Source organism: Vicugna pacos, chromosome 17 (assembly GCF_048564905.1).
Source record: "Vicugna pacos chromosome 17, VicPac4, whole genome shotgun sequence".
Taxonomy (NCBI): domain Eukaryota; kingdom Metazoa; phylum Chordata; class Mammalia; order Artiodactyla; family Camelidae; genus Vicugna; species Vicugna pacos.
This window is the reverse complement of record NC_133003.1, coordinates 18,199,939-18,213,929: the sequence shown is the minus strand read 5'-3', so window position 1 is coordinate 18,213,929 and position 13,991 is coordinate 18,199,939. Positions and strand designations below refer to the sequence as shown.

Below are 13,991 nucleotides of genomic sequence, written 5' to 3'. Positions count from 1 at the left end.
ATGCAGTGGTCTGGAAGCATGTAACCACAGAGCTGTCAGCTGGTGAGGACCACCAATTGTCAGTAGTCAATCTAGAGCCCAGTTTTACAATTCAGTTTGTGCCCTGAGATTCAGCCTGGTCCTCATCTGACAGTCAAGGAACATGAAGCCTTCTCACCCGCATCCCAAGATGAAAGACTTTGTCACCTTGTGCAGTGATGGTGGTAGAAAAGGAACATCCCACCTTCGACAAAGATATAACTATATGGAATCTGTTTAAAGTGGCCCAGAGAGCTGGGACAGTAGTGGAATACAACATGTAGCCTTTGTTTTACATACACTCACACATTCCTAGCATATAGAATTCCCACAGGTGAATAAACTAAGAATTAAATGAGTCTGTTAGAGATATACAGTATATTCAGTTAATTAGGGGGACAGACAAGAATGGAACCACATTCTTGTTCTTTCTGTTCTTTCTTCTACAGCAGGTTATATGCACTTAAACTGTCCAGATGCATTAGAAATTCACCTCAACATAGAACATTCCAACTCTGAAACATTCTTTTGAATAAGCCCATACTTTAATGCCAATAAATAGTTTGGAAACTTGGTTAGTTTAGTCCTATTCTCAACATTGAAGTTTTCAAACATCCCTTCAATCATTTCCATAGCTTTCAGGGGCCCAGACTCTGGAACCCAAATTTCTGCTTTTAAATCCAGGTACATTTGTGAGTACAATCCCCTTTTTGTGTGGAAGCAGAGGACATTAAAAAGTAAGAGGGACCAGATGTGCACTTAAGGCTGCCTCACCTTATGTACCACTTTGTTCCTTAGAAGCAAGATCAACACACTGTCTTATCTTTGTGGTTCTCCTATTTAATTTTATCATCTTGATTTAACAGGAGTGAACAATTGACCCTCCATTTTGAGAAGGGAAGAATTATACCAGATCCTTTGTCATAGGTCAATCACATACCAATTTGCATGAAAAAAAAAACCCTGGTAGAATAGGGCCTTATAGAAATATGAGAAACACAAAACATTCAGACTGGGATTTCTATTTTAGTTTACCAGTATTCTAAGGTCTTAGCCCCATCTTAAACTATCAGTCCTTTACCTTCAGCATCTTCTCAAATACCTATCTATGATGTTGATTGATGCCCTTACATCTATGATTTGGAGAGGCCCAAAAATGTACTTTTAAGTCAATCTAGAATCTTCCATCATAGCAGTGGCTAGAAGTCTGGGCAGCAGAACAAAATGTAACTGAGGCCCTTCCCAGTTCAAGAGATTATGCAAATACTTTTCTTTTGGGTATTAGAAAATAATGGAATTAGTTACTGCATGGTTGAAGGTGTTATTTTTAGACACTAAATTCTTTGAGTCAGGTATTAAAAGCAGCTTCTGTAGCTAAAGGATATGCCATTTGTGCTCTATACCACAGTCATCTCTACCCACCTGTGATTTTTCTCCTACTATAGACGAATTGTTCTATCGATCCCGACAGCCTCCCATCTCAAGTGTGCACCAGAACAAGCTACTCTGCTCAGGGCTTTCATGAAGCTTCAGAAGCCTGCTTAGCCAGCTCTGAGGTACAGCTTGCAAGAAGTAGGTGAAATAATATCGCCAAGGGCAACCCTGAAAGAATGACAGAATTGGTATATAAACGCCCAAGCTTCTTATTCTTTGACAGGAAAATTCTCAGCTATGTTCTATGTTGGTCCTTAGGGGACTCCAAGTGAGACTGAGCCTCGTTTGCCCACAGTGAAATCACTCAGTAACTCACCCTTACTGGCTTTTCATCCTTCTCTGTCTTATTCTCCCTGCTCCCACTCTGATGCTCATTGGGGTCACCTTCCAAATAACCTATCTTCCCCTAAGTCCTTATCTCAGGCTCTGCTTCTGGAGAATCCTATACTTACAATCCACCTTTTAGATTCAGGCAAGGTTATAGGTTATATCCTTCCATGATGCCCGATTTTGTGAACACCCATCTACAAGCTGGATTGAAGACTGATTATCTTGTTTCAGAGGAGGATCCAAAAGCCAATTCTTTATCTTCTAAGTAGATAGAACTTTACATAGAGATGCAGATTAGCGAGTTTTATTAACACATCTCATCTTCCTGAATGATACAGCAATAAGGAAAAGGGAGGATCCTTAGTCAACCACCTTTACATTTTCTGTCTTTGTGATTTTGCCTACTCTAAGTACCTCACATAAGGGGAATCATACAGTATTTGTCTTTTTGTGATTGGCTTATTTCACCTGGCATAATGTCTGAAGGCTCATTCATGTTGTAGCATATATCAGAATTTCCTTCCTTTTTAAGACTGAATAATATTCCACTGTATTTACTACCTTTTGCTTATCCATTCATTGGTGGATTGATAGTCAGGTTGCTTCCACATTTTAGCTATTGTGAATAATGCTGCTATGAACATCAGTGTTCAAATATCTCTTTTAGACCTTGCTTTCATTCTTCTGGGTATATACCTGGAAGTGGAATTGCTGGATCATACGGTAATTCTATTTGTAAGTTTTTGAGGAACTCCTATAATGTTTTCCACAGCAGCTGTACCAATTTACATTCCCATCAACAATGAACAAGGGTTCCAATTTCTCCACATCCTCACCAACACTTCTCAGTTTTTCTTTAATATTAGCCATCTTAATGGGTATGCAGTGCCATTTTCATTTCCATTTCCACCCCTTAATTCCTGGACCCCTGGATCGTGGCTATTGGAGAAACAACCCAATATCTGTACACTGAATCAGGGCATTTACAGCCTTCTGGAGAACCTTGCCCCAGCTCTGCAAGGTATGGTCACCTAGCTGGTAGTGTAACTCAGTCTTCAAAAGGCTATTACACTGTTCTGTCAAGCCAGCTGCTTCAAGATGGTGGGGAACATGGTGAGACCAGTGAATTCCATGAGCATGGTCCATTGCTACACTTCTTTTGCTGTGAAGTGAGTTTCTTGATCAGAAGCAATGCTGTGTGGAAAAACGAGATGTAGACAAAGCATTCTGTAAGTCCATTGCATGAAGGGAAGGCAAACCCATATCCAGAGTGTCTATTCCATAAGGACAAAACATTGCCCCTTTCATGATGGAATTCAATGTAATCAACCTGCAGCCAGGTAGCTGGCTGATCACCCTGGAATAGGACCACATCTGGTACAACAGCTGCTATTGAAGTCACCACCTGGTTAATCTTTGATAATCCACTGTCATTCTCTAAAATCCATCTGTCTTTGGTACAGGCCAAACAGGAGAGTGGAATTGGAATGTGCTGGGAATCACCACCTCTGCATCTTTTAAATCTTTGATGGTGGCACTAATGTGTGCAATCCCTCCAGGAATGCACTATTGTTCTTGACTTAGTATTTTCCTAGATTTTAATTCTAATGGTTTCCACTTGGCCTTTCCCACTGTAACAACCCTTACTCCACAAGTCAGGGGACCAACCTGTGAATTTTGCCAGCTGTTAAATTTGTCTTTTCCAATTATGCATTCAGGAAATAACTGCAGGATGGGTTCAAGGACCCACTGGACCCACTGTGAGGCAGATCTGAGTTAAACCCCCTTGAATTACCTGACCTCCATAAGCCCCTACTCTGACTGATGGACCACAGTGACATTTTGGGTCTTCTGGAATTAGTGTTAGTTCATAGCCAGTGTCCAACAGTCCCTGAAAGTCCTGATCATTTCCTTTTCCTCAGTGTACAGTTATCCTGGTAAAAGGCCATAGGTTTCTTTGAGGAAGCTGGGGGAAAGACTAACAGCATAAATTTCCAGTAGTGTACCAGGGTCCTTCTTCGAAAAGGACTCAGCCCAACGCTTTCCTTCAAGGGGTTCTGAGTCTGTAAACTGGCTCCAGTCAGGGAATGGATTGGGGAGCTGTGACTGTCTGTTTTTGTGATGTGAACTTGACTTTGTTTACTTGGCCTAGAACTTCTCTGCTTATGCAGATCAAGTACAAGTTTAGTAGCTTCCTATCTATTTCACCTCAAGTAGCCCGTGTAACTAGCCAACGACTGTTCTGATTTTCTGAAGTTGCCTTCGTGACTGAGTGGCACCGATTGGCCCTTGTTACCCTGGGATCCAATTATTCCCATTGCATTTAGGTTTTCCAATTGAGTGGCTGCAGTTCCCACCGTAAGGTCTGGCATACAAAGAAGGGAAAAGTATGAGGCTCTTCAAGAATGCTAGGGCTCACCTTGAAAATTTCTTTCTCAAAGTGGTGGGCCTCTACATTAAACTGAGGGAGGTTAGGCATTTCTGATTCATTCACAATGGGCCATCTTTTGGTCCGTGTTTTAGCCAGTCTACCAAACTGTTAGAACCCTTTCTAACTCCCAGAGTTTACAGATTCAAATGCTAATCTCTTCTGAAAGCAACCTCACAGACACACGCAGAAATAATGTTTTGTCAGCTGTCTGGGCAACCCTTAGCCTAGTCAAGTTCAACATAAAATTAACCATCACAATAATTATCCCTTTATTTGGTGTAGAATCTCATCTAATTAGTGTCATCTCTTTCAATCCTGACACTGGAATTTTGTGTTTCTTCTCTTTATCCTGATCAATCTTGCTAGAAGTTCATCAATTTTATTGATTTTTCTAAAAGAACCACTTTTGGTTTCATTGATTTTTTTCTGTTGTTTTGTTTTCTGTTTTCTAGTTTTTCACTCTGGCTTTATTACTTCTTCTGCTTACTTAGATTTTAATTCATTCTTCTTATTCTAATATCCTAACCTTCTTTTCTAATATAGAGAAATTCTGCTATAATTTCCCTCTAAATATTGCTTTAACAATATTGCATAAATTTTAATATTTTTATTTTCTGAGTCAATTCAGAACTTTCTAATATGCTTTTAAATTTCATCTTTGAAATAAAGAATTATTTAATTTTTTATTTAGAAGTGTGTTATTTCATTTCAAATACTGGAAGATTTCCAGAGATCTTTCTCTTACTGATTCTAATTTAATTCCATTATAGTATGTTCTGTTGTTGCTGAATAGTTTTTTTTTTTTTTGGAGGGGGAGCAGTAATTAGGTTTATTTATTTTTAGAAGAGGTACTGGGGATTGAACCCAGGACCTCTTGCATGCTAAGCACGGGCTCTACCACTTGAGCTATACTCTCCCCCCCTGGAGTGCTTTTTTTAAGTGTCAGTTAAGTCAAGTTGTTGGTTGGTGGTACTACCTGAATCTTCTTTCTTTTCTCTTTACATAATTTGTCATTTAACGAGAGAGATGTATTGAAATCAACTTTGTCTATTTCTCCTTACAGTTCTATCAGTTTTGGCTTCATATATCTTGAAACTGTTTTTAGGTTTATAAATATTTAAGATTTTTATGTCCTCTTGAAGAAGTGATTGCTTTTCATTAGTAAATGACCTTTTTGTTTGTGTATAAAGCATAGTTTATTAACACATTATGATAGCATTTGAAGAAACTAACTTCATTTACTTCTTTTTGATTTACTGGAATAATTTTTCCAAGCATTTTAGATATTACAAACTTTCCACTATCAGTCAAATAGCTTTTTGAAAATGTATAATTAAATATGTTGATAAAATGTATAGGATGGAATTAAATTGCAATTTTAGTCTCATTTGTTCCTTTACAAAAATTTTTGGGGGAAGTAACAGGAAGATAAAAAAAAATACAATGTATTCCTGAACCTTTCACCAGTTCCCTGAACTGTCATAATTACAGTACAGTATCAAAACCAAGATGTTAACATTGGTTCAATCCACAGAACTTATTCACATTTCACTGCTTTTACATGCACCTATTTGTGTGTGTGTGTAGTTCTATACAATTTTATCTCCTTTTTGATTAACTACAACTCCGTTTTGTTATTTTAGTGATCATTTTTTGATTTACAGTATATATCCTTATCAGGCTACCTTGAAGTATATACTGTTATCTGCAAAGCAGTGGTTCTCCCCTGGGTACAATATCTTGAGATATTTTTGTCACAACTCGGGGGTAGCTATCCTGGAATCTAACAGGTAGAGGCCATTGATGTTGCTAAATATCCTATAATGCACAGGACAGCCCTGCACAACAAGGAATTATCCAGTCCTAAATGCCAATAAGACCAAGGTTGGAAAAGTCCATATTTCCATCTGATGTCATTTTCCTTCTTCCTGAAGGACTGACTTTAACATTTTTTTACAGTGGTGGTCTGTTAGTGATTCATTCTTTTAGCTTTTTAATATCTATAAATGTGTTTTGCCTTCGCTTTTGATTGATATATTGACTGGCCTAGAATTCTAGGTTGGCAATTTTTTTTTTCAGTACTTTAAAGAGGTGGCATTGAATTTGATGAAAAATCTGTTGTAACCTCTGTCTTCTCCCTCTGTGAATAATGTCTTTTCCCCTCTGCTTTCATAATTTTCTTTTTGACCTGTTTTGAGCAATTTAATTATGATATGCCTTGGAGTGGTTTTCTTTGGATTGCCTATAAGATTATCATTCTCCACTACTGACGTAAGCCCTTCTGAGTTCTTTACCCAGTGCACAAAGGAACTGTATTTTTTATCAAGCTTGTGGGAAAAAACACTTTCCTGGCCTTGTTTTTGCTTGGCACTGTTCAAGTCCTTTGGAATGTTTCTTTCCCTGGACTCAGATGAGTTTCCTCATATATATGTGCCAATCAATACCCTGCTGAATGTCCTAGGGGGACCATTCACAGGTCCCCAGAGCTCTCTGTTTAATTCTCCCCTCTCCAGTCTTGCCTTATGAATCCTACCTACCTTGGTCTCCTTAGATTCTCGGCTCTCTTCAAATCAAGAATTTCACCAGGCTCTGTGGGGTTCCCCCTCCCTGTGCCACTGCTTGGAACTCTCTCAAGGCAATAAGCTAGGGTACTTGCTGGGCTCATCTCATTTTTTTCCTGCCTATCAGGGATTACTGTCTTTTGCTGCTAATATCAGTATCTTAAAAATCATTGTTTCGTATGTTTTGTCTGGGTTTTCGTTTCAGGCAGAAGTGTAATTCTGGTCCCTGTAACTCTATTATGTCCAGAAATGGGAGCTCTAGCTTCAGTTTTATTCATGTCTAAGTGTTTCCTCATTCTTACTAACTTTTCTCCTTTAATGTGGGGAGCCACTCATGACCTGAGGACGGCCGGCACAAAACAGGATAATAAATCTTGAGTGCTAGCGTCAGGCTTTGAGGTTGATCTATCAAAGACAATCTCTGTCCCGCCACCCCTTTGAGATGTTTGCGCCAAGGAATCTTAAAACCTCAGGAACGTCCTATGCTAATGAGACACTAATGGCCTTTGGGCAAGAAGATACAATCAGCATACAAGTTACTGATCTAAGCCTATGGCGGTTTATGGGAACAATACACAAGTTAATGATTTTACTACACGCTATCAGGTGGTCTTAAGTTTAGAAGACAATGCCTTTGCCTACGTGAAGGAATGCACACTCTAGCTGGTTGAAATTGTATAAATTAACTGCTGAAAATAAACTCGTGGTCCATTCTTGGTCTTGCGTCTTGCAGGCTTAGAGTGCGACCCTCTCAACCCCACCTTTTAGTGTCATCTTTCTTTTCTCAGTCCTGTAGCACAGGTTTCTGGACCTGCTCGTTGTCGGCTGGCTCCGACACTTTAACCCATGAATTATTTTTTAAACTTTTGTTTTTGTTGTTGTTATTGTTGTTTTGGGTTTTTTTTTGGGGGGGGAGGGATAATTAGGTTTATTTATTTATTTATTTATTTATTTATTTAATGGAGGTACTGGGGACTGAACCTACGACCTCGTGCATGCTAAGCATGCACCCCACCACTGAGCTATATCCTCCCCCACCGTGAATTATTTAGAAATGTGTTTAATTTAAATTTTATGAGATTTTGTTAGCTAACTTGATTTACATCCTAACTGTATTATGATAAGTGTAGAGGACTGCCTTCTGGAGCAGAAATGGACTTCAGGGAACACGGCTGGTTTTATACAAGCAAATGATGACTACATGATAGTATAGGGTTGAAACACAGATGAGGCCAGAGAGAGGGGGTGAGACAATACCTGGCTGTACAAGTTCTCTAAGGAAATAACAGAAGGACGCATTCTAAGGGCTACAACTCTAGTTTACGTACAGCTGGCCCTCCGTACCTGCGGGTTCCAGTCCACTTATTCAATCAACTGCAGATTAAAAATATTAAAAAGAAAAAAAGTCCAGAAAATTCCAAAAAGCAAAACTTGAATTTGCCATACCAGCAACCATTTATATATCACTTACCTTGTATTTACAACTATTCACATAGCATTTACATTGTATTAGGTGTTGTAAGTAATCTAAAGATGATTTAAAGTATATGGAAGGATGTACATAGTATATGCAATACTTCACCATTTTATATAAGGGACTTGAGTATCCTTTGATTTTGGTATGGTCCTGGAACCAATCCTCTGCAGTTACCTAGGGACAACTCTATTACGAGTCTGACAATAGCAAGTTTCATGTTGTGTTAGAATCAGAAACAAGCCAGAATCACTTCAGCCCAAGAACAGCTGCTTAAAGAAAAGCAAATTGAACTATTTTCTTCCCATTCTGAGCAAAGGAAGGAAACAAAGGGGGGAAAAAATCAGTGCTATTTATAACAAGTAAATAACAGACATTTATTGGAGGAATTATAATTATTTCCTGCAAAAAAGTTTTATGACTCCAGTTTTATAACATCAGAAGTGACTAAAGACAGTCTAGTTTCTAAAAATAATCTAACAATATAAGCATACTTTTTTTTAAATTGACTGGAAAAAATTAAAAAAGCAAGCCTGTCATTGTGGATACAGAACTGAAATGAAATATAGTCTCATGGGATTCGTAGTCACTGGAATTACTCAGCTATTTAAAGCTCTTTTTGGTTTCATATTTATTCTCAGTTCCTAGGAAGACCTAACACAGTACACACCATCAATGAGAAATATCTCTTAAGTCCAGGAAGACACTTTCCTCTCTGTGCATGATTCTCTGTCTTCATATTTCCTTTTAATCAGGGCTACATAAGATTTCAACTTCATACTTTCCTCACAACCAAAAGGAGACATACACATTTTTAGACCACACAAAAGCAACTCTACATAACCAGAATACCTGTGGCTAAAAAATACTGCCTTTTCACATTCCTCAGGAATATTCAGCGTACTAAAAATATAAGAGAATCAAAGTTGAGTGCACAGGATGTCAGTAGGTGACAAGAAAAGGGCTGGGCAACACAGTCATCTAGTGACGCACATGTCAAGAAAGCTGGGATTTGGGTGGGATAGAGAAGAAATGGCAGTACAGAGAGGTAAGTGGGTTGAGGGAGAGAAAAACCAGCAACTGAAGGATTGCAGAGGAAGCACAATCAGGCTTCCATTAGGACAGGAAGTTGGAAAAAACACATTCAAAGAGACAGACCCTGCATTCCCGAGTGTATCTGAAAGGGCTTGAAAGGATGGTTAAGAGCTGCAAAACTAAACTCTGACTGAAGCAAACAGCTGGTAGTCTTGAAAAACTCCCGGAGGAAGGTGGGGGGTCAGCTCGGAGTATGCTGCAGACTATTTCTATGAAAGGCTGCAGAGACCGCTTGTCAACATTTACTCCTGCAGTTCAAGACAGGTAACACCTAGAAGACGGCGAGGGCCTCCTCCAGGGTCCATTATCTCATCTTGCCTGGGGCAAGAAATGGGACAGTATTCAGATCTCTGACATCCTTCCTAGAAGGTATTTACCCTTGAAGATCACCAAGTCTTTTAAGATGAAAAAGAAAGCCTATTTCTATGACACAGTGCTGGGAGAATGTTTTGGTCAGAGAATGCCTGCTCAGCAATATAGCAAGCGTCAACAACTCGGCTCAGCAACAATAAATGCTCAAAAAATAACCCTTGACAGGCATACAGGGAGCTAGTTGCCTGTTTTCTTAGAGCAGTTTTGGCAGGGCCGGAAGACATTAGTCATGGGAGTTTCCACACAGGTACGCAGGTGAAGCTAACTGGCAAGACAAAAGGCATGAATATGAATTACAAACTCCCTGTAGAATTTTAAAAGGACACACGACAAGGGGAAAATGATGGAAGCGCCCTTATTGCTGTGGTTCTGTTCAGCCACTGGCCCATGTGGGTTACCCTACCCTCGTGTCCTACCAGACTCGTGGGGAAGTGCCTACCCAAGGGTGACCAATGATACAACAGTCCTACCCCCTAAACACACCGAATCTGTTAAAGAGCCTCCAAAGCTTGCTTTGAATAACTACGCAAAAGACTATGATATCACAAAATTGTATGTAAGCCAGTATCTTATCAAAATAGGACAAAACCAAACCGTTTCATACAAATATACCCTTCACACCCTCCACTTCTTTCTAGGAACAGCAAGGAAGAAATACATAATCCTTAAAACTAAATTACAAGGTGCAGAGATAGGCTATAAATCCAACTCAGAGAAGACTGACAGCATCTTCCTTATGAAACCATGATCAAATAATTGTCCATATATAATTATGTAGCTTTCATAAAAGTGGCTGCTCCGGAGAATCCCAACTGGTCTCCCACTCACACAGAACCATCATGGTAGGCAGAGGCATTTTGATACATAATAAAGAAAGCACAGACTTGTAGATCTCAGTTCAAATTCTGGTTTCAACCACTCACTAGCCAGTCACCTAACCTCACTGATGCACCAATGTTATCAGGATTGAATGGGATTCCAAATCTTTAATAATTCCTGAAACAATAAATCACTATGTGTGTAAGACAGATGGCATTAGGCTTAGGCATTCACGGTATACAAAGAAAGAAGAGTGGCTGAGTTAAGAATGGGGTGATTCTAAGGGTTCCCAGATGGATTCTGAGTTGTCTTAAAAGTTTACAATATTGGTTGAAAGTGGTTTAAGGTCTTCTCAGAGGGGATATAAAGAAAGACAGATGAGGCTAGTGGGGCACCTGCAGTACTGACTGCTCAGCATCGCTCCCTTCTTCTGGAAAAGGGTTTTTCCAGTGATAAAAGCAGAAAGGAACCAGAGGGAGGAGGGTACAGCTCAAGTGGTAGAGCATGTGCCTAGCATGCACGAGGCCCTGGGTTCAATCCTCAGTATCTCCTCCAAAAATAAGTGCATAAGTAAGTAAACCTAATCCCACTCCCACAGAAAAAAAGCAGAAAGGAAACAGATGAGAAAGCCTCAGCTCCCTTCCTCACTTCTTGACTTTGAAGGAATTGTGTGAGGAAAACAGCTTTCAGCTGTGGCCACCATCTTGCAGCCACGAGGCTGCAAAAAATGAAAGCCAATATGCTGAAAATTAGGGAGGTTGATGGAAGTGTGATGGATTGTTGAGCTGCCAAACCAAATTTGGAACTGCTTGCTCTTGACTTTCCCTTAAGTCAACAATCAGTGTTCTTAATGTTTTAAGCTACTTGTTCCTGTCATTGTGTTTGTTACACTTGAAAATATCCTAAATGCTACCTTCAGTAAAACTTCTCCCGAATCAGTCTCACTAGGCGTTCAGAAAAACTGCTCAAATGTCCTATGATTATGATCTACCACGTGCCAGGCTTGTCAGACACTTACATGCATTACCTCATTTAATCCTCACAACCACCCTGTGAGGTAGGCAGTTATTCTCCTTTTACAGATTAATCTGAGGCTCGGAACAGTTAAGGGTCTTATCCAAAATTGGCAAGCTAGTGCATAGCAGATCTGGGATTAGAACACATGTATCCCTGACCTCAAAGTCTGCACTTTCAGTTACTAAACTCTATAACGTGTGAAGGCAGAGTCCTCCCCTAGTTTTAGATGATGCTCACTGTATCTCTTTAAAGGTTATGAAACTGCAATTGTTTCAGTTTCATAAGGGGACATCATTTACCGGGTCTGTAGACATATACTGAAAAGATGGAGCCTAAGTGGTTCTCTATTATCTGCAGATTCTTCTACAACTGTGCGAGAGGAGAATGTAGTAAAGTTTTGCCATGTTCTTCTAACCTAACAGTGATTAAATAAGTAGCTTATACATTGTGGTGACAACTGTAAAGTCTATTTAACTTAAAATTGCAGAAGACCAACTACTGGTATTTATGAAATAATACACAGGAAACAGGCTCTAAAAGGAAGTGACTTGCTCATGGTCCCACTGCTACTAAGTGCCAGTAGCAGGACGCAATCCCAAGACTTTAGAGTCTATGTTCTATGTGCCTTTTGTAACACTGCGGAGTGAAGATGTACACATACTTGATGCATTTAAAAAATACTCTTACTTTTTTCCTGAATATAAAAAGTAGTACATTCTCACTGTAGAAAATCTAAAAAGTATAGAAAAGTATAAAGAAGAAAACAGAAATCACCTGTAATCCTATCATCTAGAGATAATCACTGTTGACATTGTGGTTTTGGCATTATTTCATCCCCATTTTTTTTCCTTTGCATAAATGTTTTTAAAAATTTTGGATCATATTTCATTGCTTATCTTCTTTCATTTATCTTCCATTTTATCCAAATCATTTCCCCCATGGCATTAAATATTCTTTAAAAATGGTTATAATGGGTACAAAACCATCATAGGAATTGACCATCATTCATCTAAACCCTGTACTGTTGTTGAAAATCCAGCTTTCTTCCTCCCATTGTGTATGATACTGGCAAGAATATCCCTTCTGTTAATCTTTGTCTGCTTCTGATTACTTTCTCTGTATAGATTCTTAGGGAATTAAGGTTGATGATACTGAAAAACTGCTTTCCAGAAAGTAGCAGTTAGCCCCACTTCCCACAATATGTGTCATTCATGACTCTTCTTTCTCCTCGTTATGTTTCCTCTGGTGCTGAATGAGCTGTGAGCTGTAACGATAGGCTTTCCCACACTCACTACATTTATAGGGTTTCTCCTTAGTGTGGGTTCTCAAATGTAGAATAACTTGAGAAGTCTGCCTGAAGGTTTTTCCACATTCATTACATTTATAGGGTTTCTCTCCAGTGTGAACTCTCTGATGATCAATCAGATTTCGATTAGAAGTAAAAGCTTTCCCGCACTCATTGCATTTGTAAGGTTTCTCTCTACGATGAAGTCGCTGGTGTTCATTAAGGGTCTTCTTTAAGATGAAAGCTTTCCCACACTCATCACATTCATAAGGCTTCTCCCCAGTGTGAATTCTCTGATGGTCGATAATTTTTGTATTAGAAACACATGTCTTCCCACACTCCTTACATTTGTAAACTTTTTTTCCTTTGTGCATTCTCTGATGTTGAGTAAGGTTTGAACTACGGCTAAAGGCTTTCCCACACTCGATACAAGTGTAGGGCTTCTCGCCAGTGTGAACTCTGTGATGGGAAATAAGACCGGAACTCCGGCTAAAGGCTTTCCCACACTCTTTACATTCGTAAGTCTTCTCCCCACTGTGGATTCCCTGGTGCCGAATGAGGTGTGACTTTCCGCTGAAAGATTTCCCGCATTCATTGCATGTGTAGGGCTTCAGTCCAGTGTGGATTCTCCGATGAACAACCAAGTTGGAGCTATGACTGAAGGCTTTTCCACATTCCTTACACTTATAGGGCTTCTCTCCAGTGTGGATTCGCTCGTGTACCGTGAGGTTTGCGCTCTGACTAAAGGCTTTCCCACACTCGGCACATACATACTGTCTCTTTTCGGCCCGAATTCTCTCATTTATCGTAGGGTCATCTTTTTCAGATTCTTGGTCACTCACTCCTGTGAGTGTTTTATCGTCTTTTACAGTCTTATGTTTGAAGTTTCTCGTCTTTCTCCTCATTTTCTCCTGCCTGGAGCATCCCAGTGTCCTCTTGAGCCTTCTCTTTCTCTTAAGAGGAGCTTTCTAAATCTTGACTTCCTTGGCAACACTGCTGTGGAGTTCTCTTGAAAGTATGAGATTGTAATTTTTCAGGAATGATACTTTAGAATCAATACTTCCTCAGGCCCAGTTTCACCATCTGGCAGAAGAAACAGAAATTGCACATGTCACCTGGTCTCTATACTAGAGGAAGGAGAAATACCCAAGGATA

At 39.5% G+C, this 13,991-nt stretch overlaps 1 protein-coding gene across 4 annotated transcripts in view; it reads right to left on the bottom strand.

The window, feature by feature from the left end:
* The window catches only part of LOC102535243 (zinc finger protein with KRAB and SCAN domains 7-like), a 99,378-nt gene that overhangs the window by 61,322 nt on the left and 24,065 nt on the right, over nt 1-13,991 (bottom strand). For 2 of the 4 annotated variants that reach the window (XM_072941098.1, XM_072941099.1), the window contains exon 3: nt 8,289-13,919. In XM_072941098.1, coding sequence (XP_072797199.1) covers nt 12,761-13,741 — 981 coding nt within the window. In that variant the 5' untranslated portion in view covers nt 13,742-13,919 and the 3' untranslated portion in view covers nt 8,289-12,760. Of the gene's footprint in view, nt 1-1,440; nt 1,476-8,288; nt 13,920-13,991 lie in introns of those variants that run through there. The other 2 variants (XM_072941105.1, XM_072941096.1) reach the window with 2 other exon arrangements.